A 26124-nucleotide genomic window follows, 5' to 3' on the forward strand; every position below is an offset into this window, starting at 1 on the left:
AGTCCTTTAACTGAAAGTGGCATTAGGTGGAAGTTGTACATAATGCAGAGAAGCTAGAATGCGTTTTAAATCCCATGTTAAAGCATTTTGTGTATACCTAAAATATGTCCCCACCGTCCAATAGTGTTATGACACCGTTTTCAACCTTCCCCAATGTTAAAAAGAGTGTTTGTTGTGGACCATTTAGGTAAAATCAACCGTAAAACATGTCCTGTCTTTTGTTTGATTTATTGAGTCAAAGCTATTTTACACACTGTCTGCAACAACAAAGAAAAACAACAGAAAATGTGCAAAAATCTTTATTACTCATTACATAATCATAATAATAATAATAATGATGACAAAATGTCATTTGATTCTGCTACAAGTTCAGAACAGGGGGAGGCAACTGAAGCACGAAGAGCGCTCAAATCTACACAAACAGTCTAAAAGCACTGCTAGCGGGGATGTAGCGCTGACCTCTTCCTTTATTTGAATGAGAGCCGATTCTACCACACTCTGTCACGCCTTGATGTCAAAGGAAAGTTTCAGAACCTCCAGGCACTGCCCATGTGATGCATGCAGAGTTTTGACCCAAAAGAAAAAAGAAGAAAAAGTGTCGACAGAGGAATACATAAAGTTTTAAAAAGGCCAACACTAATTGAGACGACCACACAGCTACGACGTTTGGATGAAATCCATTATGCAGGCAAACATCTGATGTCTGCAAGAGCACATGATGTCTGAAAGGCCAGAGCCAGGTAGCTGGAAATAATAATGTTGAAATATTTGGTTTAAAGTGTATTCATCTTTTTTTTTTTTTCATACAGAGGCTGATATTTTGAGATATTTGTATAAATTGGAGTCATCACAACAAGCAACATTACAAGGAACTATACACAAGTTTTACAGATTAAATACTGTCCTCTGAATGTATTGCAGCGAGTTTGCTTTTTTTTTTTTCTTTCTTTCTTTTCCTTCATGCGTGTAAATTAAAGCATAATTCTGCCAACGTTTTCTCTTAAAGTAAAAGCACTTTGCAGAAACTATTAGAACTCTAGCATAACCTAAATATGTAAACTTTATACAATAAAGTGCTCCCCACAACATCAACAGTAAGATAATACAACCTAAGATGATGCGCGTCACAGCTGAAGAACATTTTCGGCATTAGGAGGCGAAGACATCACTATCACGAACTCATGGTTGCGAAACTTTGGGAATGAGAACTAAATAGCAGCCTTCGTAAGCACAGGTGAACGACGAGTGCACGGTCCAAACAAACGGTGTGCACGATATTGCAAAATGACAAGCCGGAAGGCACTTAATGATCTGTGTGCGTTCAAACTCAAAGTCGAATTTAGAAAATTTACTCGTTAACACAAACGTCCCGATGTTCCTCGTGCTGTTAAAAATTAGGATTTGGAGCCAACGCTTACAGAAGGAGAAGCAAAGCATGATTCACATAATTAAATATATTACCGATTCATATACCACAGCTATGAATGTTACAACAGTAAATATGGTGCAAAGACGCAGGAGTACATTGGCGTTCAACAGTAAAAGTGCCCCGTTAAGCTGGCTTTGCCGCTTCAATTCATCCTTTTCTGAACTCAGCGAGGACGAAAACGTCGGCTCAAAACACTTTTGAGTATTATCAAGCTTATTAACTATTTCAATAATTCTAGAAAGGGTTCCTCGGGGATCTTTGTGTAGCTTTCATAGTCTTTTGAGATGGAATTCAGAGAACCACTCGACAAGACTTCTCAATGGTCACAACGCAAAGGCAGTTAAGAGCTACGCAGCCGGTAGCGGTGCAAATGTCCGACTGTCGAAACTTAAAAGTTATGTAATGAGCAGAGCAGCAGTGACTTAAAAAAAGAAAACTCTCACACTTAAGGGAAGAAAAAAAAAAAAAAAAAGCCAAGCATAGCAATGCTACAGTTCGGCTATGCATACAAAAAAGATAATGAGAAAAAAAAGGAAAAGTGAAAATTGCACTGAATGACACAGCATGTCAGCTATTCCAACCGGCTGTGGCCTCAACAACAGATTACAAAGAGTGGAACAGAAGCGGATGGCAGGAGGCTGGAAAGTGACAAAGTGTCCACTAGGTGGTTTTGACCAGGTCATAGACATGAATATGAAAGTCATCATCGTATTTGATATAGTAGACCGAGGGCTTTGCCGGGACCTGGTAGATGACCAGGCCTGTTCTCTTCACCCCCTTGTCGGTAACGTACTCCACCTGTTTCCCCACCAGACTCTCCGTCTCTTCTCCCGGCTTTCTGTCAGCGGGCAACAGGTGCTTGTTTTCTGCGAAGAGGAGGAAATCATTACGTCGTCTCTACCCCAGTTGCTGATAACATGGACACCTTGGCATATACAGTGTGATAAAATCTCTCTCTCAGGGCTGTACAGCACTGTCATGTCATCCAAATTTTCAGTCACGTGGCGTAAAAGACGCCCACTAAAAACCTTCCGGGGCACGTTGAGTGTAACCGATAAAAAGGTTCAATCATTCTCACACCTTTCTGAGCAGGATTCCATTTAGATTTGGACTTTCTCAGCAGCTGCTGTTAACATATGCTCATCAGGGCAGGAGACTGTCCACTGGAGATACTGTGATATGAGACATGATGCAAAGAGTGTGCGGCGCTGGGTAATTTCTGCGAGAAATCCCAAATCACAAGCTGGCCTTTTGGGAAAATGTCGAAAAATGTCAAGGCTGCTGTGCAAATCATTCGATTTTTGCCGCTACTCGACAGTCTAAATTACAAGCTCCCGTGGGCTGGTGTGAAATCTCTGTAATCTGTGACCAGTTGTTTGTCACAAAGACACGGACCTGTGCAGCGTCTCTCACGTCAGTATCACCGCATCTCGTTGAGTTTAAGACCTACCACTCAAATCGGCCCGTCAGGCGTCTGATGATGTCACCGATTAGTCTCGACTCTTTACTTCTGTACCTCTTTACTTCGCTTCTGCCTGTTTTTGGTGTAATTTATTTGTTCCTTTCTGTTTGCAGGGTTACCAAAACAAAAAAAGTCTCCTGAAGTTACACTCGGCGGAAACCTTGGTGCCGGGATATGACTCCAAAGACTTCATTTGAAATGATTCATTAAGACACAGCTTCGAGTTATCAAGCCGTAGAAGAAAACTTTCATTTCTCTTTGAATGACTTCATCTTTGAGTTAAAGCTTTTCCTTCAGGCAGCGTATTGTGTTTGCATATAATACAATCTGTTCCCTCTTTAGTCCTGGAAGTCAAACTTGATGAATAAATGCAAAACTCTATGACTGCTGGTCAGCTCACATGGTTTCTACGCCAGACAAAAAAAGATGAAGCGATCTTCCAAAGCAGAAAACTAATTCATCTACACATAGCGGCCTCTTGTTGTAATTCATAAAGCCTCGGGACCAGATTATCAGAGCCTTAATGCAGCTTTGTGAGCTATCAATCTCTCTTTGTTGAACAGAAATTAGCAGTACCTGCTTCAGGCAAAATCCTAAGGTCTCCATCAGCGTAGTCGTCCCATAACTGGTACATATAAAGAACGGGGTCCTTTTCATAAGTGATATAATACCAGTTGGTCATGACTGGAGCTCTGGAGAGGACCATGCCCCTCCACTCATTCTTCTCTCCATCCTCCTTTTCAAACAGATGCTCCACAGCTTTGCCCACCAGCTCCTCCGCCCCCGGGGGTATCTTGATTTTATTATTTACTGTGGAGACACGAGCACAAAGGGTGGCCAATATGAGAGCCATGCAGATGGCAAAATACAACCCCACTGTCACATTTCAAATCTCGGCTGCCTCTGACTCACCGACTTTCTCTGACAAGACTTGCAGGTTGGACACTCTCTCATCTTTGAACAGCTCAATGCCGTAAACACAGTCAAATCCGTCATACTTCACCATGAAGAGAGAGGGATTGACACTAAGTCTGTCGAGCACCGTTCCCTTCCATTTGCTCTGGTTCCCCCTCTCTCGCCAGTTATGCTGAATGCGCACTCCCAGAATGCAGTTGGGGTCCGGTGTTACGGTGTCACTCAGTTCCCCACTGCTCCGCTTTCTAGTAAAACAAGATGAAAACGCAGGTCCGTATGCCGGTGGTTAAGGTTTGAAACATAGCACGGCAAACAATAGAAGCCAAATAAATAAATAAATAAATAAATAAAGAAGGAAATCGGGTTACGTCAAGGGGCAGCAGGAGTGTACCACAAAGCAAGATCCAATGACTTAGTGTGTTGAGTTGAGTCAGTGTCTCAAAGGCGACTCTCTTTTATCCTGGCTAGATCACCATGGTAACCTAGGCTGAAGACATAACCTGCTGCAGAGCAGTTAATGTTCAGAGCTCGAAGTGCCTGTAAAGCGCTCTGTTGTTTTCAACCATTCTTTTCCTAATTACATCCAAGACAGCTAAGTCGGACCGAGGCAACACTTAGCTGCAGAACTGTTAAATCTATGCATACGCCTGACGCAGCCAAACTGAAAGCGACTGACTGATGGCGATTAAACATCAGATTGCCACAAAAATTACATAATTTTCAGCAGGTGAATATATGTTGTTTTTTTAAAATACATTTTGTCCCGAACTTTTCACAAGTCCATGTTATAATGCAGACGTCCGACCTAACTCGGACCAGAAAATGCGTCTATGTATTAAGTCAGTAAAGTTTATTTCACGTCGATCCGGTCCGAGACGCAGAAGATTTCCACATTTACGGCACGGTTAAAGTGTGACGTGCTAAAAGCCTTCCTTGAGTGTTTACCCAAATGTTTATGAGCTTCGTGCCGCTCACACGACAAAAAGTAGGCATACATTGGCTTGCGACTTTGCGCAGCAAACGCTTTTCTAACTGCAGTCCTCTCTAGCCTTATTCGCCACATCTTAAATGCACTAACAGCGTCGCTTTTTGCGGTGAGGATTCTTCTGCTCTTCTTTACACACATCTCCATTTGTGCTTTTCTTAGGAATTACCCGTCAGTGTATCTGTGTACTTTATATTAAGGCGCATAAAAAGATCCTTTTTATGTGTATTATCTGTGTAGATGCTGCAGAAGAAATCCTCAGTTGTTAACGAAAGGTCATTACCACCTTTGTTATGTCTTAGCGGAGGTTTAGGATCTGTAGAGCCAGCTAGCACAGAATGCCTGGCTGAGCTGAACTTGCTTTGTGGAGCACCTTTCTCGCTGGCTGCCGCAACTGCGTCTTGATGGATGCGGACATGCCATTTAGACCTGTACTTAGGTAGGATAAAGAGACTTGAAATGTCTTCTCTCAAGAACGTCCTGGGAAAGACAGCCAGCAATACAACAATGCACATGAAACACACCGCAATAAAATACACAAAATGTTCACGTGAAGCCAACAGCAAAGCTGGAAACATTGAAAACTAAAGAAAAGGCATCAGACCATTTATATCTGAAGATAAACAGTTGGATTATTTGGCCAAATCATCCACCGTTAACTTCATTGTTTGTCGGTTCGTAAGAGCAAATATTTTGCTCGTCCTCTTAGAAGCAATGCAATTATTGAGAGGCAATGCAATCTTTAATCATTTTAACGGTACTGTACCTGGTGTAGTCAGTTCTCTTGTATACTGTAATGGCAGCACAAACAAGCTCAGCTAAAGCCCCTTGGCACAACTTGAAATTCTTATCCATTTGTGCCATTTCTGAATGTCGGTGAATGGAAACAGTGTATGACTTCTACCGTACATGGCAGCAACTGCTCCAATCAGCTATTCATTTTTTTCCCCAGTTGCTTTTATTTGCAGCCATTTGGGACATGAGAAGTGTACTGAATCCAAATGAAATGGTATCACACGACGGCCAAGACAACAGCTTTGAGTCTACATACCTGCTCCTTTTCTTGGACATGCCTCCAGAAATGCAAAGGTTACTATGTAAGAGAAAGACAGGGCAATGTTCAGTGATTTTGTAATTGGGCATAACTGCTGCCAAAGTGACAAACACATGGACAGTGCTACAAGATCAGGGAGGCTCTCTCTCCTTCAAATAGACATGCTCGCCTGACAGAGGAAATTTAAAAAAAAAAAACATGACGGGCTGCAGTCTGTTCAACAGACTGACAACTCCAACGACCAATGGGCAAGCACGGTGGAATAACTTCCTGAGTATTTAGTAAGGCTACACCGCCATGGAGGTCACTGTTTATCATACACAATACCTAAAGCAAGACAGTAAACGAGCTAATTGGGACTATAAACGACTATGTCAGCCGCCCTATAAGAGAAATTACAGGATGAAACACCGGCTATATTTGAATGCCAGTGACTTACAAACTCAGAAATACAATATGTTGAGGCAAGCCAGATACACTACGCGACAACTCACGTAATAGCTCACCTGTCCTGGACTAAACGCTCCACCTCACACTGTAGGCTATTGCTAGCACTCGTCTGACTGACTGACTGACTGACTGTGCTACCTCAATGCAGATGTTACTGTAGGTAAGCGGAGGCGTTCACACAGCTACATCCGCTCCTCGGAGTCGCTAACGGCAGCTAACAAACACCAACACCAACGGACAGTTTTCAGCCTTGTTCTCCGCGTGGGAGACAGTTTAATTACCTTTAAGCTGTTTTCATGTCAGTATCGGTGAGTTCGTTTGACAGGGGGGGGGGGGGGAGAAAAAATGTTGCCACACACCAGCCCGACCCGCCGGTGTAAATCTCGCGAAACCTGTGGAAAATGGGAGATGGGGTTTCATGAGGAGAGAATACTCCAGTTCCCAGCATGCCGCGGGTTAACAACACGGCAGAGAGAAACGTTAGCAGCCGCGCAAAGGGAAATGGGTATTGGTGTTTTAATCACACTAACACAGACTTTTAACAGCCGGGCTAAATGGTTCATGTGGACGGCGATTCATGCTGCGGAAGGACGCGCAACAACCAAGGTGATGCGCACAAGAGACGAGCAAAATAAAGGACACAATGATCAGCAGGTAAAGCCAAATGAGGTCAGAGCTTTTTTTGTGTGTGACGCAGATGTTGCGTGTGGATTGTCTTAAAGGGGAAAACGACCCCAGAAACAGGCTTCAACACTGCAAAGTAATGATCAAAAGGAATATAATAATAATAATTTATAATATTTCATTACGTTTAACGGGCTAACTGGACTCGAGGGGTCACGAAGCCCCTGGCCATTATATATATATCTATATGTATATATATATAATGATATGTGGCTGGGAATGCCTCCTGTACCATTCTTTGTTGCAGTGGAGCTGAGGAAGCCTCTCAGTGAACACACTTCATTGTCTCAGCTTCTCCACACCTCCACTTCTTCTCCCAGGATGAAAATAGTCTTAAACTTGTTATTCTCCTAAAATCCACAGTTTTCTCATTTGACTTGTTTATTCTCAAGATTCGGGAGATTCCCATGCCATGACACAAAATAAATGAAGGCAGTATATCAACTGATAGCAGGAAAGACAAAATACTAGTTATAATTTTTTTTATTTGATCAAAATGGACAAGCCTTAGTTCAGTGGGGAGTTTATTCCAGCAGAGGGCAGCATAACACCTCCTTACTTTGTGTTTGGTTGGAATTTGCATCAACAACCTGTTTCTGCAGGACTGAGACACCTCCCAGGCTTCCACTTGGGAAACGTTGTCTGGATGGGAGCATGCTTCCTTCTAAAACCTGTATATTCCTCTCTGTGTTGATGGTGCCTTTTACAGCAGCGTATGGATCTCTAAGGGTCTCTTTTTACACCCAATCATGTTACTGACCCGTTGCCAGTTAGCCTACTTAGCAACAGCATGCTGATACAATTCTTTCTTTTCAGCACAACTTACTTTTCCAGCCCTTTGCTACCCCATCCCAACTACTTTGAGACGTGTTGCTGCCATCGAATCCAAGATGAGCTGCTTTTTTCTTCTTCATGAAATAAAAAATCCGTCACATTAAACATTTGATGTGTTTTCTATGTTGTATTGTGAATAAAGTGTGTATGTATAAAGTTATGAATAAAATATGAAATTAGTTGTCATTCTCTCAGTCTATTACATTCAGTTCAGTATCAGTTTGCAATATTATTATGAATTTGTTAATCATACCTTATAGTAACACGAATTTAAGTTTCAAGATGCACAGGACTTGTTCATTGACACATTTTCATTAATATACGAAATTGCTCGTTCAAAAGATCAGATTCTTTTCATGAAGTACTTTTGGTGTTCAAAAAGTTTTTACAACATAATGACGTCCCAATGACTACTTTATTTATTCCACACCGCTTTTTGCAGATCAGTGCTTATTTATGAAGATATTGCACCATTTGCATATTTGTACATATCGTTTCCCTTACAATTAATGCTTGTGGAACACGAACCCACAAACGCACACGTACACATCCAAAATGTAATGTGAGAAATCCGAAAGAATTTTGGTGATATTTATTCGTTTGAAATGTTTACCCTTTTGATTGTTTTCACTGGTGATTTTATTCAACACTCCAAAAATACATGTTTACCTCTAAGTTTATGAAATAGATTCGGGAAACATCCTAATTCTCACTTATATTTGTAATTTCACTGCGATGTAAAATTCACTTTTCAGCAAAAAAGAAAAGATCTATCATCTGAAGTGGGACAAGTGCCAAAATATCATTTGACTCAACAAGGAGTAAGCCTTTTGGTCTCTAATTGCTTTTTAGCACTCTTTTAATCCATCTCCTGAAGGATGAAATGCGTGTGTACACATCAGGGGTCCTGGGGTCTCCACATCGACGTCCAGAAAAGGAGACAACACCCGCTGCACCTCCATCACACACCAATGGACCCCCCGAATCCCCCTTGAGGTAAAAACACCTTGAAGTTAGTGGCCATTGTTTAACATGCCCTCAGTGGGATCTTTGTTTGTATTGAATATTGCTTGATCTGTGACTGGTCAGCATATTTACTTACTGAGCAGAAGCCCTGAAGACTTCTGGCCCCCTCACCACAAACCATTGAACTGATGATGGGAACATCTCTCCATCTCCCTTGACATGTCGTTCGCGACAGGATGGTGACATTGACTTCCTGGAGCCTGTTTGCCAGGGTCTGGTTATCGCCTATATCCCCCCAGCCAGCTATGATGCACTTAGTCGATGTTCTCAGCCTATCAGGCTTCAGAGAGATCACCTGCACAGCTTCAGTCAGTCGGGCCCTGCCGCTAAGCTGAGAAGAGTTGATGGCAGAAGAAAAAAAAACAGCAGTTTTAGAGGTTGTGTTGTCTCTGCGTTGTATAATAATTAGATAGATGCACTTTTATTCTGCTGCATGTGTCATAAACACGCTTCCTCACCTTTAGGAGCATGATATCGTTTGCAAAATCATTGTAGTTTGGATGTGGAATGGCTTTCAGAACACGGAACTCCTGCTTTGCTGGCTCGTTACCTCTCAGGGTGTCAATGCCAAGCACAACTGTGAACGGTCTAGAAATCACAAGAGTGCATGAGAAGTTGAGACGTTAGGTAGTTATTTGTCTTTCCTCACCAATATCTGCCATATTGACCATTTTCAGAAGCCAAAGTTTCCTTCTTGAGTAATAGCCAAAGTTCGAGAACTTTTCCATCAATTTTAACGTTACTAAAGTTTGGAAAAATTTGTTGAAAAAACTTCTGTGTCTTGGTGAAATGTTATGAAATTGCACAATAAGCTTGAACGAAAATAACAAGAGTTCTAATTTTATTGAATACTTTAAGAAATGCTTTACACTTTCACTGAGATTCCTAAAGACATTGCTCAAATGGTATGAGGAAAGAGAATGGGTTCACCATTGATTGCCAGGTTAAAATGAATGATGAATGACTATGAATTCCTAGCTGCTATTGTTGGAAAAAAAAAGATTCTTACTGGTCTATGTTACAATGTGCTGCTGTGAGCACAAAGTCCTCCCTCACCAGTGCTCCTCCACAGAAATGGCCACGACGTTCCTGCAGTGAGGCCATGAAAGGGCGTGAGTGAGGGGCCGCATCTCTGCCTCCAACAATACGAGAACCATCGGTCCCTGAAGCACAAAACACTTTGTCTTTAATATAGGGTTTGTCGTAAAGCACAACCCTCCATTTTTTAATACAAAGATAATATAGCTTACCACTGAGGGCAAAGAGCAGCAGGAGTAAGAGGCTGACTGCCATGGTCTCCAGTGAAATCCAGACATTTCTCTCATGACTTTATAGTTTCTGCAGAAGAAATCATCTTCCCTCTTATTGTGGTCTTTATTGCTTCAGTGTATTGCCAACATGCATTTGGGCACTTTAGTTGGAACAGTTACAAAAGACATGGGTCAGAACTTTCACAACAGGGTCTCATAGTGTTACTTTATCACTTTACTTTATAGGATACACACAAGACTGAAGATAACGCAAATTTCTCACAGTCGAGTGTTCCAGCCAAATCATATCTGCAAATAACTGAATGTAATATGTGGTCCTGTGATGGACTGGCGACCTGTCCAGGGTGTACCCCTTTCGCCCGATGACTGCTGGGATCGGCTCCAGCCCACCCACTACCCGACCGATGGATTGACGGTATAGAAAATGGATGGATGGATGGATGAATGCAATATACCTGATCCACAAAGAATAACTTTTTTGGTAAACTGTCGCTTAAATGCACATTATTCACATTAATGATCAATTACATGGGGAAAAAGTGATATGAGTTCAGGCAAATATCCCTGTTTGTGATGGATAATTACACAACTGTTTATTCCTCAGTGTCTCACTTGGGGTTAAATCTTATAAAGTGTGATAGGACCTCTTTTGTATTTGGTTACATCACATTTGGCTAAAATGAAAATTGTGAAGAAAGAATGTGGGTATGTTTCATGCAATGCTGCTTTCACACGAGACTGAGTTTCTACGCTATGTGGGATTGATGGTTTAATTCTCAAGTAAAGCTTTAGAAAGCTTTGAGTAATGCTCATGTTTCCACAGAAAGAAAACAAAGTACGTGAAACACAGAACATGGAGACAGTAAAACTTACCTCCCTTTGACGATGGATGTCAGAAGAAAAAGAATAATACAGTCATTGGAGTGAACTTTTTGCATTTTCTTGTAAACAGAGATCAGCTGGGAACGAGCTGCTGTGTTTAAATCCAAATCATATTCCAACAATGTCTTTGAATGCAGGAATAGATTCAGCCATCATACGCCGTCACAAGGTTGACATTGTGCTGGGTTGTCCTGTTCTTTCACATGGCCAGAGTTCTATAAGTTTAACACACATTTTAGAACATTCATACGGATCAAGGTAACTGCTGATGGTTGCTCATAGCCAGACTTTGCTTTGTCCAGTTTCACTGAGCTGATACTGTGACTGTGCTCAGTCATGTTCACGTTTACCTCGTGTAAAATACTTGGATTCAGATTTCCTTCATTGTTTTTCAGATGAGTGTTCTGCTTCGCTACAGTAAGAAACGTGTGTTATCTTCAGTTTTCTATGTATCCATGAACAAGGAGCACAGTCACATGAGCAGTGGGACAACAGCTACGGCTTTCAGTTTGTGTGTTTCATTCATTCTAGTCTGTAAAATGTCAAGCAGGAAACACGCCTGCAGCAACCAGCATAAACCAGATCTCTTCATGTTATCCAGAAGTGTGATGAATAATAACTCATGAAACGCACACTGCTGTAAGTTGAGCAGCTGAAGGCGTCACCAGGCTCAGATAATGAATACATAGAATACATGTAGACACCAGATAAAAACTGTAGACACTTTCTGTCTGTGTGTTTCTGTTGTCTGATGAAGAAAAGAGGGAACAGTATTTGAATGATGTTTTTATTGTTTAATTCTTCATTTCTGTTTAAGAAATAATGCTGACAGAGCAACTGAAGAGGCACAACTTCACCTCCCACACAGTACAATAAACGTGTGGTGAAGCAAAGTGTAACACATTTTCTTTCAGCGATCGTTTTTCTTCAGAATCGTGTTGATCCAGTAAGTGTATTTGGAGATATCTGTGTAGACATTGGGAACATCTGGATAGCTGCAGTTGTGATTTCTGTTGAAAGAAACAATACCGACCGCTATCCCATTGCACACCAGAGGACCACCAGAGTCACCCTGTGAGGAGGAGGAATATTGGTAAGTTCACTGATAATTGCTGCTTAATTTGATGTTTAAACAATTCATAAACATAAAAGCAGGAAACATACCTGACAAAATCCTTTGTTTGTGCCACTTCCACCCGCACAGATGACACCGAGAGGAAGATTATCCCACTGCTCCTTACAGGCTTCCTGATTTATGACGGACACATTCACCGCTCTCAGCTCATCAACAGTTGTACCATTGGTGCTATTCTTACCCCATCCAGCCACAGAGCATATCTCCTTTTCTTTTACATTCATTTCACTGGTTGCAATTTGAATTTTTTTCACTCTGGTGCCAATGTTAGCACTTCTGGACAACTAGAGACACAAAAAGGGAAAACTTAGCAGTGTCATACTTCTTTTTCCTCCTCAGACTGCAGCAGGAGTATTGAGCAAAGTTATTATTTGATATGAAGTTACATTGCTTTATGATGCCTGGAATGACACCTGGATTAATATAATCAATACAAAACATTTGAGCAGTATATCATCTGAGACTGTTTCTAATATGAATTATACTTACTTTAAGGAGCATGATGTCGTAACCCAGTCCAACTGCCTTGTATTCATCAGGCATGTAGCTCTTTTTAATTTTTATTTTCAAACCATTGTCCTTCTTGAGATTGTGGGTTCCCAGAACAACGTGTGTAGGTTCACTGAAGTATTGATATTTTGAACATTATTGGTACGTTTTCAAACGCGGATAATTGATGACATCAAGGAGAAATTGCATTAGAACAAGTCTGATAACTCACCTACACCTACAATGTGCAGCAGTGACCACAAAATCCTCACTGATGAGAAATCCTCCACATGTATGACCCTTATTGTTTTGCACGGAGGCCATATACTGTATTGAGTTCTCTGGCACTTTTTCCCCATGTATGATGTCACTTCCACGCACTGCAGAGATAAGTAAAAGTCAAAATCAGGTTAACCTCCTATTTAATAGCTCATGAATGACTAGATTTGGATTTCTTACCGATCTGGACGCATGTCAGAAGATGGAAAAGCAGAAATGTACCCAGGCCATACATGATGGCAGCGAATCAAACTTGTGGGAAGACGCTGTAAGTCAGACAAACACACAGTGTCTTCTAACAGTGTTGACACTATTGCGAATATGAATTGTACTTACTTTCAGGAGCACGATGTTGTAACATTGTCCAACTTCCTTAAATTAATCAGGCATGCAACTCTTTTCAATTTTTATTTTTTATATCATTGCTGTTCTTGAGATTGTGGGTTCCCAGAACAACATGAAGTACAGATATTTTCAACGTTATTGGTACGTTTTCAAAAGTGAATTTTTTATAACAATCAGAAATTGCAGAAATGAGCAAAAGACTGATAATTCACCCGCTCCCACAATGACAAGAAATCCTCCACATGTATGACCGTCATTGTTTTGCACGGAGGTCATATACAGCACTGAATTCTCCAGCACTTTTTCCCCATTTATGATGTCACTTCCACACACTGCAAAGATAAGTAAAATTCAATATCAGGATAATGTCCTATTTAATAGCTCATGAATGACAACCAGATTTAGATTTTTTACCGATCTGGACGCATGTCATTAAGGGTTAGGATTAGAATCTAAAATTCAAGCCTTGAAATTGATACCACTACATACATATTTACATATACATACAATTACATATGGGGTATATACTGTACCTATACCCCAGAATAGTGATTTCTAGCACTTCAAATGAGATTACTGTGGGTTTCGGTGAAATGTTTTGATTGGATTTTAAGTTGATGGTGTACAGTACAAGATGTATATGACAGCTAGCTTATTCTGTGACAGCGACGGGTCCTGATTACAGTGGAAACCTTAGTAGCTCTGACCATAATGATTTAATCAGTACATTTTTCATCAACCATTGTGATAAATCAGCAGATATCTATTTTCTTGAAACCAAATGGATGTTATATAAATCTCCAAGTTGCCAGTAAGGCTGAAATGCATAGTTGCACATAATTCTGCTCCCCATGGACATACAACAGCAAGAAATGGCTTCAGAGTTTTGCATTTTATAATCAGAATGAAACGCTCACAAAGAGATGCAAAAGTGCCCAATTACACAGATGAGCGGCAAAATGATCCCAAAACATTGAAATCACCAAAATGCAGCATAATGCATGTCACACATTGAGCAAGGAATAATTCAAATCAACAAATAACAAAGTGATTAAAAAAAAAAGAAAACATAAGCAAACCCACAGTAACATGCTAACTGTCCACAGAGACCCAAAGAAACAAAATGAGACCAACATAAATGAATGAGAGAGACATGCAAAATTAAACAAAATAAGACATAAAATGACCATGAGCGTGTAAGAAATCAGCCATAAGAAAATCAAAGTGAAGTGGAGTTATATAGAAGCGCATACATGTTTGATTAAAAGTGCAGGCAAATGCACAGTAGAATCAAGATAATGAATGAAGACAGTTTATCAATTAATAGCAGGAAAGAGAAAATACTTCAAGTTATATATTTTTTTTAATTAATCAAAATGGGCCAGCCTTAGTTCAATGGGGGGGTTCTTCCAGCAGAGGGCAGCATAATACCTCCTTTCTTTGTGTTTGGTTGGAATTTGCCTCAACAACCCGTTTCTGCAGAGCAAAGGCACCTCCCAGGTTTCCACTTAGGAAACAGTTTCTTATCATTTGGACCCAGACTCTTTAGAAAATAAGCAGGACCACGAACATAATGAATTATTTAAGTTAATACAGAGGAAGCATCTTAGAATAGGAGAAAGATCTGAAAGTAGCCTTGAATAAGGACAGTTTAACCAAAATGAGTATTAATGCCAAATGACCACAACTAGAGCACATATCCAGTTACCACAGAGATGTGAGAAGACCAAAATGACACAACGTGACCAAGATGGCATTAAAAATGTTCGTAATGAGACAAAAAAAATAACAAATGATGCACAAATGAATGTGAAATGGTTGGACGTACAAAACAACCACAAGCAGTCCATGGCCTGCATTGTTGCTGTTTTGTTGTTGTTTTTCATCTTGTGTTACTTTTTAGCTGCTCAACAGTCCTGGGTTTTCTTTGTCGTATTTTGCCTTTGATGACTCACCTGTACCGGGCCCGGACTCATCTGCTACAAAGCCATGCTATTGCAACAGATGCCAAACACAGTTTAGCGTTGTCTTGCTGAAATATGCAAGTTAAAGCCGTTGTCCGGATGTATGATGGTGGATAATGGATACATATAGTTTCCCTTACAATTAACATTTGTGGAACACGAATCCACACACACATCCAAAAGAATTCTGGTGATCTTTATTAGTTAGAAATCTTCACCCTTTTTGATTTGTAGCATGTCCCTTTATCTAAATATTTTTTATATAGTTCTAACAGACATTTGGAATGTGACCATAAACATGGAATGCAGCCCTTTGTGAAGACCCACAAAATGCCCATTAAAATAACACAAAAGGATTTTCTTTAATGCATTTTACAAAACTGAAAATGTGTACACCATTTTATGTATCAGTTATTTTCACTGGTGATTTTATTCAACACTCCGAAAATATGTTTACCTCTAAGTTTATGAAATAGATTCGGGAAACATCCTAACTCTCACTTATATTTGTAATTTCACTGCGATGTAAAATTCACTTTTCAGCAAAAGAGAAAAGATCTATCATCTGAAGTGGGATAAATATCACAATATCATTTGACTCAACAAGGAGTAAGCCTTTTGGTCTCTAATTGTTTTTTAGCACTCTTTTAATCCATCTCCTGAAGGATGAAATGCGTGTGTACACATCAGGGGTCCTGGGGTCTCCACATCGACGTCCAGAAAAGGAGACAACACCCGCTGCACCTCCATCACACACCAATGGACCCCCCGAATCCCCCTTGAGGTAAAAACACCTTGAAGTTAGTGGCCATTGTTTAACATGCCCTCAGTGGGATCTTTGTTTGTATTGAATATTGCTTGATCTGTGACTGGTCAGCATATTTACTTACTGAGCAGAAGCCCTGAAGACTTCTGGCCCCCTCACCACAAACCATTGAACTGATGATGGGAACATCTCTCCATCTCCCTTGACATGTCGTTCGTGACAGGATGGTGACATTGACTTCCTGGAGCCTGTTTGCCAGGGTCTGGTTATCGCCTATATCCCCCCAGCCAGCTATGATGCACTTAGTCGATGTTCTCAGCCTATCAGGCTTCAGAGAGATCACCTGCACAGCTTCAGTCAGTTGGGCCCTGCCGCTAAGCTGAGAAGAGTTGATGGCAGAAGAAAAAAAACAGCAGTTTTAGAGGTTGTGTTGTCTCTGCGTTGTATAATAATTAGATAGATGCACTTTTATTCTGCTGCATGTGTCATAAACACGCTTCCTCACCTTTAGGAGCATGATATCGTTTGCAAAATCATTGTAGTTTGGATGTGGAATGGCTTTCAGAACACGGAACTCCTGCTTTGCTGGCTCGTTACCTCTCAGGGTGTCAATGCCAAGCACAACTGTGAACGGTCTAGAAATCACAAGAGTGCATGAGAAGTTGAGACGTTAGGTAGTTATTTGTCTTTCCTCACCAATATCTGCCATATTGACCATTTTCAGAAGCCATGGTTTTAGGTCAGTGTCCTCCCTTCAGATAACATCCATCATTTCAACCCAGTGAAAACTTACTTATCTGTTGTTTTGTGAAACATCATGCCTGGAGCTGCTAATAATGAATTTTTAAAAAGTTTTCCTCTTGAGTAATAGACAAAGTTCGAGAACTTTTCCATCAATTTTGACATTTCTAAAGTTTGGAAAAATTTGTTTAAAAAACTTCCGTGTCTTGGTGAAATGTTATGAAATTGCACAATAGGCTAGAAGGAAAATAACAAGAGTTCTAATTTTATTGAATACTTTAAAAAATGCTTTACACTTTCACTGAGATTCCTAAAGACATTGCTCAAATGGTATGAGGAAAGAGAATGGGTTCACCATTGTTTGCCAGGTTAAAATGAATGATAAATGACTATGAATTCCTAGCTGCTATTGTTGGAAAAAAAAAAAGATTCTTACCCGTCTATGTTACAATGTGCTGCTGTGAGCACAAAGTCCTCCCTCACCAGTGCTCCTCCACAGAAATGGCCACGACGTTCCTGCAGTGAGGCCATGAAAGGGCGTGAGTGAGGGGCCGCATCTCTGCCTCCAACAATACGAGAACCATCGGTCCCTGAAGCACAAAACACTTTGTCTTTAATATAGGGTTTGTCGTAAAGTACAACCCCCCATTTTTTAATACAAAGATAATATAGCTTACCACTGAGGGCAAAGAGCAGCAGGAGTAAGAGGCTGACTGCCATGGTCTCTAGTGAAAACCAGACATTTCTCTCATGACTTTATAGTTTCTGCAGAAGAAATCATCTTCCCTCTTATTGTGGTCTTTATTGCTTCAGTGTATTGCCAACATGCAGTTGGGCATTTTAGTTTGAACAGTTACAAAAGACATGGGTCAAGATTTTCACAACAGGGTGTCATAATTTATGAAAGAGACAGGAAGTCTCAATGGCCTCAAATACACTCATAAAGTTACGCTGAGCCAAAGCATCTCTTGCAAATAACTGAAAATAATATGAAAGGAATAACATTTCTGATAAATTGTTTCTTAAATGCGTATTATCAATTGGAATGATCAATTATATGAGGGACAAATGTCCCTTTTTCTGCTGGGCACTGTCTTGGAGTTAAATCTCACAAAGTGTGAAAGGACCCACTTTCCTGTTTTCTATTCGGTTACATCACATTTGGGTCAAAATTGGAATTGTGAAGAAAGAATGTGGGTATGTTTCATGCAAGACTGAGTCTCTAAGCTGTGCAAGATTGATGGTTCAATTCTCAAGTAAAACTCTTGAAAACTTTGATTCATGGTCATGATGGCACTGTTACACTGAAAGAAAACAAAGTATGTGGAACACAGAACATGGAGACAAAAAAACTTACGCCCCTTTGAAGATGGATGTCAGAAGAAAAAGAATAATACATTCATTAGAGTGAGCTTTTACATTTTCTTGTAAACAGAGATCAGCTGGGAACGAGCTGCTGTGTTTAAATCCAAATCATATTCCAACAATGTCTTTGAATGCAGGAATAGATTCAGCCATCATACACCGTCACAAGGTTGACATTGTGCTGGGTTGTCCTGTTCTTTCACATGGCCAGAGTTCTATAAGTTTAACACTTATCAACAAATGTTGGCCTGCTAAACAAGCTGGTGAATATGTCGAACCTGCTTAACGTCAACATTTTAGAATATTCCAGCCTCAATCTCCTTCACACAGCCCGTGCTTTGAACTGGATGACAAACCAGATGAGCTGTACGATAGCCTGGTTTTCAACCGGAGTGCTCGTGTTCTCCCAGGCACCAGATCTCTTCATGTTATCCAGAAGTGTGATGAACTCATGAAATGCACACTGCTGTAAGTTGAGCAGTTGAAGGCGTCGCCAGGCTCAGATAATGAATTCATTTCAATTCAATTCAATTCAATTTTATTTATATAGCGCCAGATTACAACAATTGTCATCTCAAGGCACTTAAGTAATATAGTCCAATTCAAGCCAATTGGAATTCAATTCATTGTAATCATAATCCAATTAATTCATATAGATCCAATTAAAAAAATTAATATCCTAGCTAAGGAAACCAACAGATTGCACCGAAACTTGTCTTCAGTCCAATCTCCCGTCCTGAGCGTGCCTGAGGCGACTGTGGAAAGGAACGACTCCCTTTTAACAGGAAGAAACCTCTGGCAGAACCAGACTCAGGAAGGGTGGCCACCCGCCTCGACCAGCTGGGGTTTGAGAAGGCAGAAAAGAGGGGGAAAAAACACCATAACGCCATTCAAAGGATATCTGTTGGAACATGGAAACATACTTTAATAACCACAATAATGTCACATGTACATAAAATCAATTGTGAAATTAAACAGGGGGAAAAAGAGAGCAAAGTGAGGAAAGGTGTGACAGATGAGGTCCCCCAGCAGTTTAAGCCTATAGCAGCTTAACTATGGGATGTTTCAGGATTACCTGAGCCATCCCTAACTATAAGCTTTATCAAAAAGGAAAGTTTTAAGCCTAATCTTAAAAGTGGAAAGGGTGTCTGCTTCCCGGACATTTACTGGCAGCTTATTCCACAAGAGAGGGGCCTGATAACTGAAGGCTCTACCTCCCATTCTACTTTTAGAAACTCTGGGAACAACAAGTAAACCTGCAGTTTGGGAGCAAAGTGCTCAGTTAGGAAAATACCTTACCTTAAGATATGATGGAGCTCGGTCATTAAGAACTTTATATGTGAGAAGAAGAATCTTAAATTCTATTCTGAATTTAACAGGGAGCCAATGAAGAGAAGCTAAAACTGGAGAAACATGATCTCTCCTGTTAGTTCTCATCAGAACTCTGGCTGCAGCATTTTGGATCAGCTGGAGGCTTTTCAGAGAATATGTGGGACAGTCCAATAATAAGGAATTACAGTAGTCCAATCTTGAAGTAACAAATGCATGAACTAGTTTCTCTGCATCACCCTGAGACAGGATGTTCCTGATTTTAGCAATATTACGAAGGTGACAGAAGGCAGTCCTAGAAACCAGTTTTATATGTGCGTCAAATGATAAATTCTGGTCAAAAACAACACCAAGGTTCCTCACTGTAGAACTAGAAGCCAAGGAAATACCATCTAGAGTAACTATATAACTAGACAATTTCTCCCTGAAGCGCTCAGGTCCAAAGAGAACAACTTCAGTTTTGTCTGAATTTAAAAGCAGACAGTTCTGAGTCATCCAGGTCTTTATGTCTTTAAGACAGGCTTGTAGTCTGACCAACCTGTAGGTTTCATCTGGTTTCATAGATAAGTACAGCTGAGTATCATCAAGCACAACAATGGAAATTTATGCCATGCTGTCTGATAATGTTACCTAATGGAAGCATGTATAAAGTAAAAAGACTCGGTCCAAGCACAGAACCCTGAGGAACTCCATGACTTACTCCAACGTGTGAGGAAGATTCTTCATTTACAAGAACAAACTGGAATCTATCAGATAAATATGACTTAAACCAGCCTAATGCAGTTCCTTTAATCCCAATAACATGTTCAAGTCTTTGTAACAGAATGCTGTGATCGATCGTATCAAATGCAGCACTGAGATCCAACAGGACAAGCACAGAAACAAGTCTGCTATCAGAAGCTAACAGGAGATCATTGGTAACTTTCACCAGTGCTGTTTCTGTGCTATGATGTACTCTGAATCCTGACTGAAACTCTTCAAACAGATTATTTCTATGTAAATGATCACAAAGTTGAACTGCAACTGTTTTTTCAAGAACTTTAGACAAAAAAGGGAGATTGGATATAGGTCGATAATTAGCCAACACTTCTGAATCAAGAGTAGGTTTTTTAAGTAAAGGTTTAATTACAGCAACCTTAAAAATCTGACATACAATACATGTAGACACCAGATAAAAACTGTAGACACTTTCTGTCTGTGTGTTTCTGTTGTCTGATGAAGAAAAGAGGGAACAGTATTTGAATGATGTTTTTATTGTTTAATTCTTCATTTCTGTTTAAGAAATAATGCTGACAGAGCAACTGAAGAGGCACAACTTCACCTCCCACACAGTACAATAAACGTGTGGTGAAGCAAAGTGTAACACATTTTCTTTCAGCGATCGTTTTTCTTCAGAATCGTGTTGATCCAGTAAGTGTATTTGGAGATATCTGTGTAGACATTGGGCACATCTGGATAGCTGCAGTTGTGATTTCTGTTGAAAGAAACAATACCGACCGCTATCCCATTGCACACCAGAGGACCACCAGAGTCACCCTGTGAGGAGGAGGAATATTGGTAAGTTCACTGATAATTGCTGCTTAATTTGATGTTTAAACAATTCATAAACATAAAAGCAGGAAACATACCTGACAAAATCCTTTGTTTGTGCCACTTCCACCCGCACAGATGACACCGAGAGGAAGATTATCCCACTGCTCCTTACAGGCTTCCTGATTTATGACGGACACATTCACCGCTCTCAGCTCATCAACAGTTACACCATTGGTGCTATTCTTACCCCATCCAGCCACAGAGCATATATCCTTTTCTTTTACATTCATTTCACTGGTTGCAATTTGAATTTTTTTCACTCTGGTGCCAATGTTAGCACTTCTGGACAACTAGAGACACAAAAAGCAAAAACTTAGCAGTGTCATACTTCTTTTTCCTCCTCAGACTGCAGCAGGAGTATTGAGCAAAGTTATTATTTGATATGAAGTTACATTGCTTTATGATGCCTGGAATGACACTTGGATTAATATAATCAATACAAAACATTTGAGCAGTATATCATCTGAGACTGTTTCTAATATGAATTATACTTACTTTAAGGAGCATGATGTCGTAACCCAGTCCAACTGCCTTGTATTCATCAGGCATGTAGCTCTTTTCAATGTTTATTTTCAAACCATTGTCCTTCTTGAGATTGTGAGTTCCCAGAACAACGTGTGTAGGTTCACTGAAGTATTGATTTTTTGAACATTATTGGTACGTTTTCAAAGGCGGACTATTGATGACATCAAGGAGAAACAAGTCATTAGAACAAGTCTGATAACTCACCTACACCTACAATGTGCAGCAGTGACCACAAAATCCTCACTGATGAGAAATCCTCCACATGTATGACCCTTATTGTTTTGCAGGGAGACCATGTACTGCATTGAGTTCTCTGGCACTTTTTCCCCATGTATGATGTCACTTCCACGCACTGCAGAGATAAGTAAAAGTCAAAATCAGGTTAACCTCCTATTTAATAGCTCATGATTGACTAGATTTGGATTTCTTACCGATCTGGACCCATGTCAGAAGATGGAAAAGCAGAAATGTGCCCAGACCGTACATGATGGCAGCGAATCAAACTTGTGCTCATAATGGTGTCAGTCAGACCCATTTATACAGCAGTTAGGATTTGTTGACCTTTTTACCATTATCTTGACATCTAACCACATCCTTTGTAGAAATTATGTTTGCATGTTTGTAACCTGTATCATCTTTCATGATCTTTGAAACCTCTTTATTTTTCCGTGTGAGTTGATTTTATTTTCCTCCTTGCTCTACATTTCATGCCATTTGCCACTCACTTTTAGTTTCATATTTTTGAATTTTTTATACTTTGCACCGTTTGGACCTCCTTTCTTTATTATTTTCATATCACATAACTTATTTTGGATTCATAATAAGAGGCTTTGGTGTAGAACTTTGTCACAGTGTTAATTTTGCTCTATTTGAATCACAAGTTTTGTTCATGCATGAATACATTTCTGCATCTTTCAGACTTGATTCATTTTATGAAGCTTACAATGAGTAAACTTAAAGTGGGTGAATCTAGTCAACTGGTAACACTTTGATATGTATTGGATATATTCTAGCAGTTAAAATGGGATGAATGTGGGTTTTGGTGAAGCATTTTGATTTTATTTTAATCTGATGGTGTACTGTACAAGCTGTATATCACAAATAGCTCAGTCACTGACATCACCAGGTACTGATCACAGTGAAAACCTTGGTAACTCTGACCATAATGATTTTATCAGTACATTTTACATCTCACAAAAAAAAAGCACAAGTGCATTATTTATGACTGCATCACACTAAGAAGGTTTACTGTGCGTGCCACAATATCCGCAGCTGCTGGAGCCTGAGACCCACCATCACCCAGGCCCGCCCAAGCTACACCCACACCCTCACCTGTGGACAGAAGTTATAATTGTAACTGATGGATACATCTGCCTCCCATTTTGAGGATGGTAGAGAAATTATGTAATCTATCTTGTACAATAATTTACATATTTTTGATAGTTTGATAGTTTTCTGCTACCCTAATCTAATTGTGAGTTGTAAGCCTAGTTGGTTAAAGATATATTTCTTACTTATTATAGACTTAAGCTGTTGATATTCTAGAGATTTATTGCTGCCTATCCCATGTTGTGATATGAGCGCATCAAATGAAATCAAATTTCCATTTTGGATTATATGTTGAAGATGTTTTATTCCTTTGTTCTTCCACAAAGTATAGTTTAGCATTTTTTTTTGTTTTGGAGGATGTCAGGATTGTTCCACATGGGTGTAAGCGTCACGACTGTGTTGCGTAAAAGAGAGGACCCAGATGCAGACTTCTCAAAAATAAACAGATTTATTAACAAAAAGAGGCAAAAGGTAAAAACAGAGGACGCCGCTGAGCCGGAGTATCAGAAATACTAAACTATGAAAAACAAGACAAGGCAAGACTATGGAATAAATTAAGACGTAAGACGTAATTAAGAAGGTAAGGATTTCGCGATGACTGCGAGTGAACATGGAAACTAAATACTGGGGAAGGTGCTTGGTGACGAGGTGCAGCTGTGAAACAAAAAACGGGTGACTTGAGTGAAACTAAGTGACAAGGGAAAAAACACGACAAGAAAATAAACCAAGAACCTCAAAATGTGACAGAGCCCCCTCCTCAAGGATGGCTTCCAGACATCCAAAAAGGGTGGGAGGGAGGGGCTCTGAAGGGCCTAGGGCCGGATCCCGTCCAGTGGACGGCCAGACATCTGGCTACATGCCCTTCCGGCAGACGGCCAGACCTCCGGCAACCCGCACACCCCTCCAGAGCAGCAGCGAGGAGAGGCAAGGGCAGAAGCGAGCCCGCCCGGACTCCCACTGGCGAAGATGCGCCCACCTGGGCCTCCACTGGCAAAGGTGAGGATGAAGATGCGCCCACCGCCGGCGACGCCCACAACCCCCCCCTTAAGGAACTGCTCCCAGACGATCCTAGTTCAGGGGAGGATGGAAGGAGGGGCTCTGACCGCCGGTGCAGGCATGGTCGTGGCACCCAGATGCGGAACTTCAAAAATCAAAAGGTTTATTCCTACAAAAAAAGCACAAGGCAGAACGAAGGACGCGGCTGAGGATCATCAAAAATACTAAACTGTGGTAACGAAACAAGAAGACGTTATGTATATATGGTATAAATAATGTGGGGCAAAAGCCTGACTTGATAAGAAATGCACAAACGTGGCGTGAACATGAAGGTAAGTGAAGTGAGAATTTTGCAATGATTGATGGTAACCAGGAAACTATATACTGTGGGGAGGTGACTGGTGATGAGGTGCAGCTGTGAAACAGAAAACAGATGACTAGAGTGAGACTAAGTGACAGGGAGAAACACATGACCAGAACCTGAAAACGTGGTGAGAACCTGAAACCATAACAAAGAACCAGAAAACAAGAATGTCAAAACATAAAACGTGACAGTAAGCCTACACGGGAGACGTTTTTAAGACATTCCCACCAGGCTGTCAGAGAGGTGCTGATGTTAATGCTTTTAAAACATTTGTGATGTTTTATGTTTGAACTAATTGGCCGGTCAAAGATTTCCAGATTATCACATAGTGCTTCTTCTATATTTATCCATGTTTCATCTTGTGGGCTAGATTTATACCATTTTGATATAAATTGTAACCTATCGGCTAAGAAATAATGCTGAAAATGAGGTAAATCTAATCCCTCATCTAATTCTTCAGTTTTAAATGTATTCGTTTTTTCTGTTTCATCCATCCAACGGAAGAGCACAGACGCAAAACCAATCGTTGGTATGGAAACACTTGATGCAGCTCTCTCAAGACACTTCTTTGAACTCTGCAGACAGCTTCATCGAACACAAACCACAGTTTCTATTTTTCTCATTGGTCATGCACATGATGTGCAAAGATCTTAGTCAGAGCCAAACACCAAGTCTGTCTTTACGTCAAAAACAGCATGTCACACACACCTCTCACTTTGGGTCAAATAACTTTTTCCACTTGAACTTAACAGACACTTGGCACAAATTTTAACTGCAACCTAATGTTTCGATACTAGAACTTCCTGTCAACAAGTGCAGAGAACATTTTAGAAATGTTTAGTGCGTCTACAGTTTAAAGGAGCAGTGTGTAATAATTATGGTGATTTATTAACAGAAATGAAATATAATACATAGAACTATGTTGTTAGTGCTACATAGTCACCCTATGAAACGAGTCGTCACGTTTTTATACCTTAGATTTCGCCTTTTTATTTACATATATCGCAGTCCGCTGGACACAAAGGCTAACCCGGAAGGACACCACTTGCGTCGCCATATTGATTACAGTGGCCTAGAAGGGACAAAGGCTGGCGCAAGCGTGATTCGTCACTACTTTGCAGACGAAGAAGCCGGATGTGATGCTGTTGAAGAAGAGGAAGAAGGAACATGAGGAAACGGTCGGAATATATTTTTAAGTTTTTCAATATTGTGAAGATATCTGAATAGACATGGCGGACCACACTTACTGCTTTGCAAAAACAAACCTCTAAAGACCACGAGTCGTCATCAAAGAAACAAAAACAACCGAGGTAACGTGATCTTTGAAGGTTAGTTGGTCATCAATCATGACACCCAAGTTTCTAGCAACCTTTGATGGAGCAAGAGATAGGGATTCAGTTTGGATGCAGATGCTGTGGTGTATGGTTGGTTTGGCTGGGAAGACAAGCAGTTCAGTTTTTGGGAGGTTAAGTTTGAGATGATGGACTTTTATCCATGTTCATATGTCAGAGAGACAGTCTGAGATTCGTGCTGAGACCGTGTGGTCGTCAGGTGGGAATGACAGATAGAGCTGGGTATCATCAGCATAACATTGGTATGAGAAGCCATGTGATCGGATGATCTGTCCCAGTGAGTTGGTGTATATGGCAAAGAGAAGAGGTCCCAGTACTGAACCTTGGGGGACTCCTGTGGCAAGGTGGTGTGCTGCAGAAGTGTGACCAAGCCAGGATACTTTGAATGACCGACCAGTGAGGTATGATTCAAACCAGGAGTGTGCTCTCCCTGCGATGCCCATGCTAGAGAGTATGGACAAAAGGATACTGTGGTTGACAGAGTCAAAAGCAGCCGATAAGTCGAGCAGGATAAGTACAGAGGACAGAGCTTTCGCTCTGGCTTCTTTTAAAGCTTCTGT

At 40.5% G+C, this 26124-nt stretch overlaps 4 protein-coding genes across 5 annotated transcripts; all 4 read right to left on the bottom strand.

Annotated features, from left to right (window-relative positions):
* Positions 1–209: 209 nt before the first annotated feature.
* Positions 210–6678, bottom strand: LOC140312087 (spindlin-1-like). Of its 2 annotated transcripts, none has more exons than XM_072389758.1 (5): positions 6577–6678; positions 5843–5884; positions 3804–4051; positions 3468–3701; positions 210–2295 (listed from the first exon to the last, which is right to left on the bottom strand). In XM_072389758.1, exons 2-5 carry the CDS (start codon positions 5860–5862, stop codon positions 2090–2092), a joined length of 708 nt encoding a protein of 235 aa, XP_072245859.1. In that variant the 5' UTR covers positions 5863–5884; positions 6577–6678; the 3' UTR covers positions 210–2089. The 2 variants fall into 2 exon arrangements, with proteins under 2 accessions (XP_072245859.1, XP_072245860.1); XM_072389759.1 differs by lacking the exon at positions 6577–6678 and adding an exon at positions 6352–6457.
* A 1712-nt stretch (positions 6679–8390) lies between these two features.
* On the bottom strand, positions 8391–10173 carry LOC140311328 (mast cell protease 3-like). Its single transcript, XM_072388712.1, has 5 exons — positions 10090–10173; positions 9849–10002; positions 9298–9427; positions 8916–9170; positions 8391–8803 (listed from the first exon to the last, which is right to left on the bottom strand). The coding sequence occupies exons 1-5, from the start codon at positions 10130–10132 to the stop codon at positions 8651–8653; spliced, it is 735 nt and encodes a 244-aa protein (XP_072244813.1). The 5' UTR covers positions 10133–10173; the 3' UTR covers positions 8391–8650.
* Positions 10174–11763: 1590 nt separating this feature from the next.
* On the bottom strand, positions 11764–17474 carry LOC140311390 (transmembrane protease serine 9-like). Its single transcript, XM_072388766.1, has 10 exons — positions 17389–17474; positions 17148–17301; positions 16476–16605; positions 16095–16349; positions 15833–15982; positions 15196–15232; positions 12849–12996; positions 12617–12749; positions 12157–12411; positions 11764–12064 (listed from the first exon to the last, which is right to left on the bottom strand). The coding sequence occupies exons 1-10, from the start codon at positions 17429–17431 to the stop codon at positions 11903–11905; spliced, it is 1467 nt and encodes a 488-aa protein (XP_072244867.1). The 5' UTR covers positions 17432–17474; the 3' UTR covers positions 11764–11902.
* Positions 17475–20640: 3166 nt separating this feature from the next.
* On the bottom strand, positions 20641–22038 carry LOC140311329 (duodenase-1-like). The gene is made up of 5 exons (XM_072388713.1): positions 21955–22038; positions 21728–21875; positions 21494–21626; positions 21034–21288; positions 20641–20941 (listed from the first exon to the last, which is right to left on the bottom strand). The coding sequence occupies exons 1-5, from the start codon at positions 22007–22009 to the stop codon at positions 20780–20782; spliced, it is 753 nt and encodes a 250-aa protein (XP_072244814.1). The 5' UTR covers positions 22010–22038; the 3' UTR covers positions 20641–20779.
* Between the last annotated feature and the right edge of the window lie 4086 nt (positions 22039–26124).

This window comes from Leuresthes tenuis, unplaced genomic scaffold, assembly GCF_036924035.1.
Source record: "Leuresthes tenuis unplaced genomic scaffold, fLeuTen1.0.hap1 SCAF_7, whole genome shotgun sequence".
NCBI classification, from domain to species: Eukaryota; Metazoa; Chordata; class Actinopteri; order Atheriniformes; family Atherinopsidae; genus Leuresthes; species Leuresthes tenuis.

Bases quoted from the DNA above. Each gene is read 5' to 3' on its own strand.
- LOC140312087 (XM_072389758.1), bottom strand. From the start codon at position 5,862: ATGTCCAAGAAAAGGAGCAG. The intron at 4,052-5,842 runs GTATGTAGACTC...TTGTTTTACTAG, and splicing joins ATGTCCAAGAAAAGGAGCAG to AAAGCGGAGCAGTGGGGAAC. The intron at 2,296-3,467 runs GTACTGCTAATT...TCCTCTTCGCAG, and splicing joins TAGGATTTTGCCTGAAGCAG to AAAACAAGCACCTGTTGCCC.
- LOC140311328 (XM_072388712.1), bottom strand. From the start codon at position 10,132: ATGGCAGTCAGCCTCTTACTCCTGCTGCTCTTTGCCCTCAGTG. The intron at 10,003-10,089 runs GTAAGCTATATT...TTTGTGCTTCAG, and splicing joins GCTGCTCTTTGCCCTCAGTG to GGACCGATGGTTCTCGTATT. The intron at 9,428-9,848 runs GTAAGAATCTTT...TGTGATTTCTAG, and splicing joins GCACATTGTAACATAGACCA to ACCGTTCACAGTTGTGCTTG.
- LOC140311390 (XM_072388766.1), bottom strand. From the start codon at position 17,431: ATGGCAGTCAGCCTCTTACTCCTGCTGCTCTTTGCCCTCAGTG. The intron at 17,302-17,388 runs GTAAGCTATATT...TTTGTGCTTCAG, and splicing joins GCTGCTCTTTGCCCTCAGTG to GGACCGATGGTTCTCGTATT. The intron at 12,997-15,195 runs GTGAGTCATCAA...TTATCTCTGCAG, and splicing joins TGAGTCCGGGCCCGGTACAG to TGCGTGGAAGTGACATCATA.
- LOC140311329 (XM_072388713.1), bottom strand. From the start codon at position 22,009: ATGTACGGTCTGGGCACATTTCTGCTTTTCCATCTTCTGACATGGGTC. The intron at 21,289-21,493 runs GTAAGTATAATT...TTGTGTCTCTAG, and splicing joins ACGACATCATGCTCCTTAAA to TTGTCCAGAAGTGCTAACAT. The intron at 20,942-21,033 runs GTATGTTTCCTG...TCCTCCTCACAG, and splicing joins CAAACAAAGGATTTTGTCAG to GGTGACTCTGGTGGTCCTCT.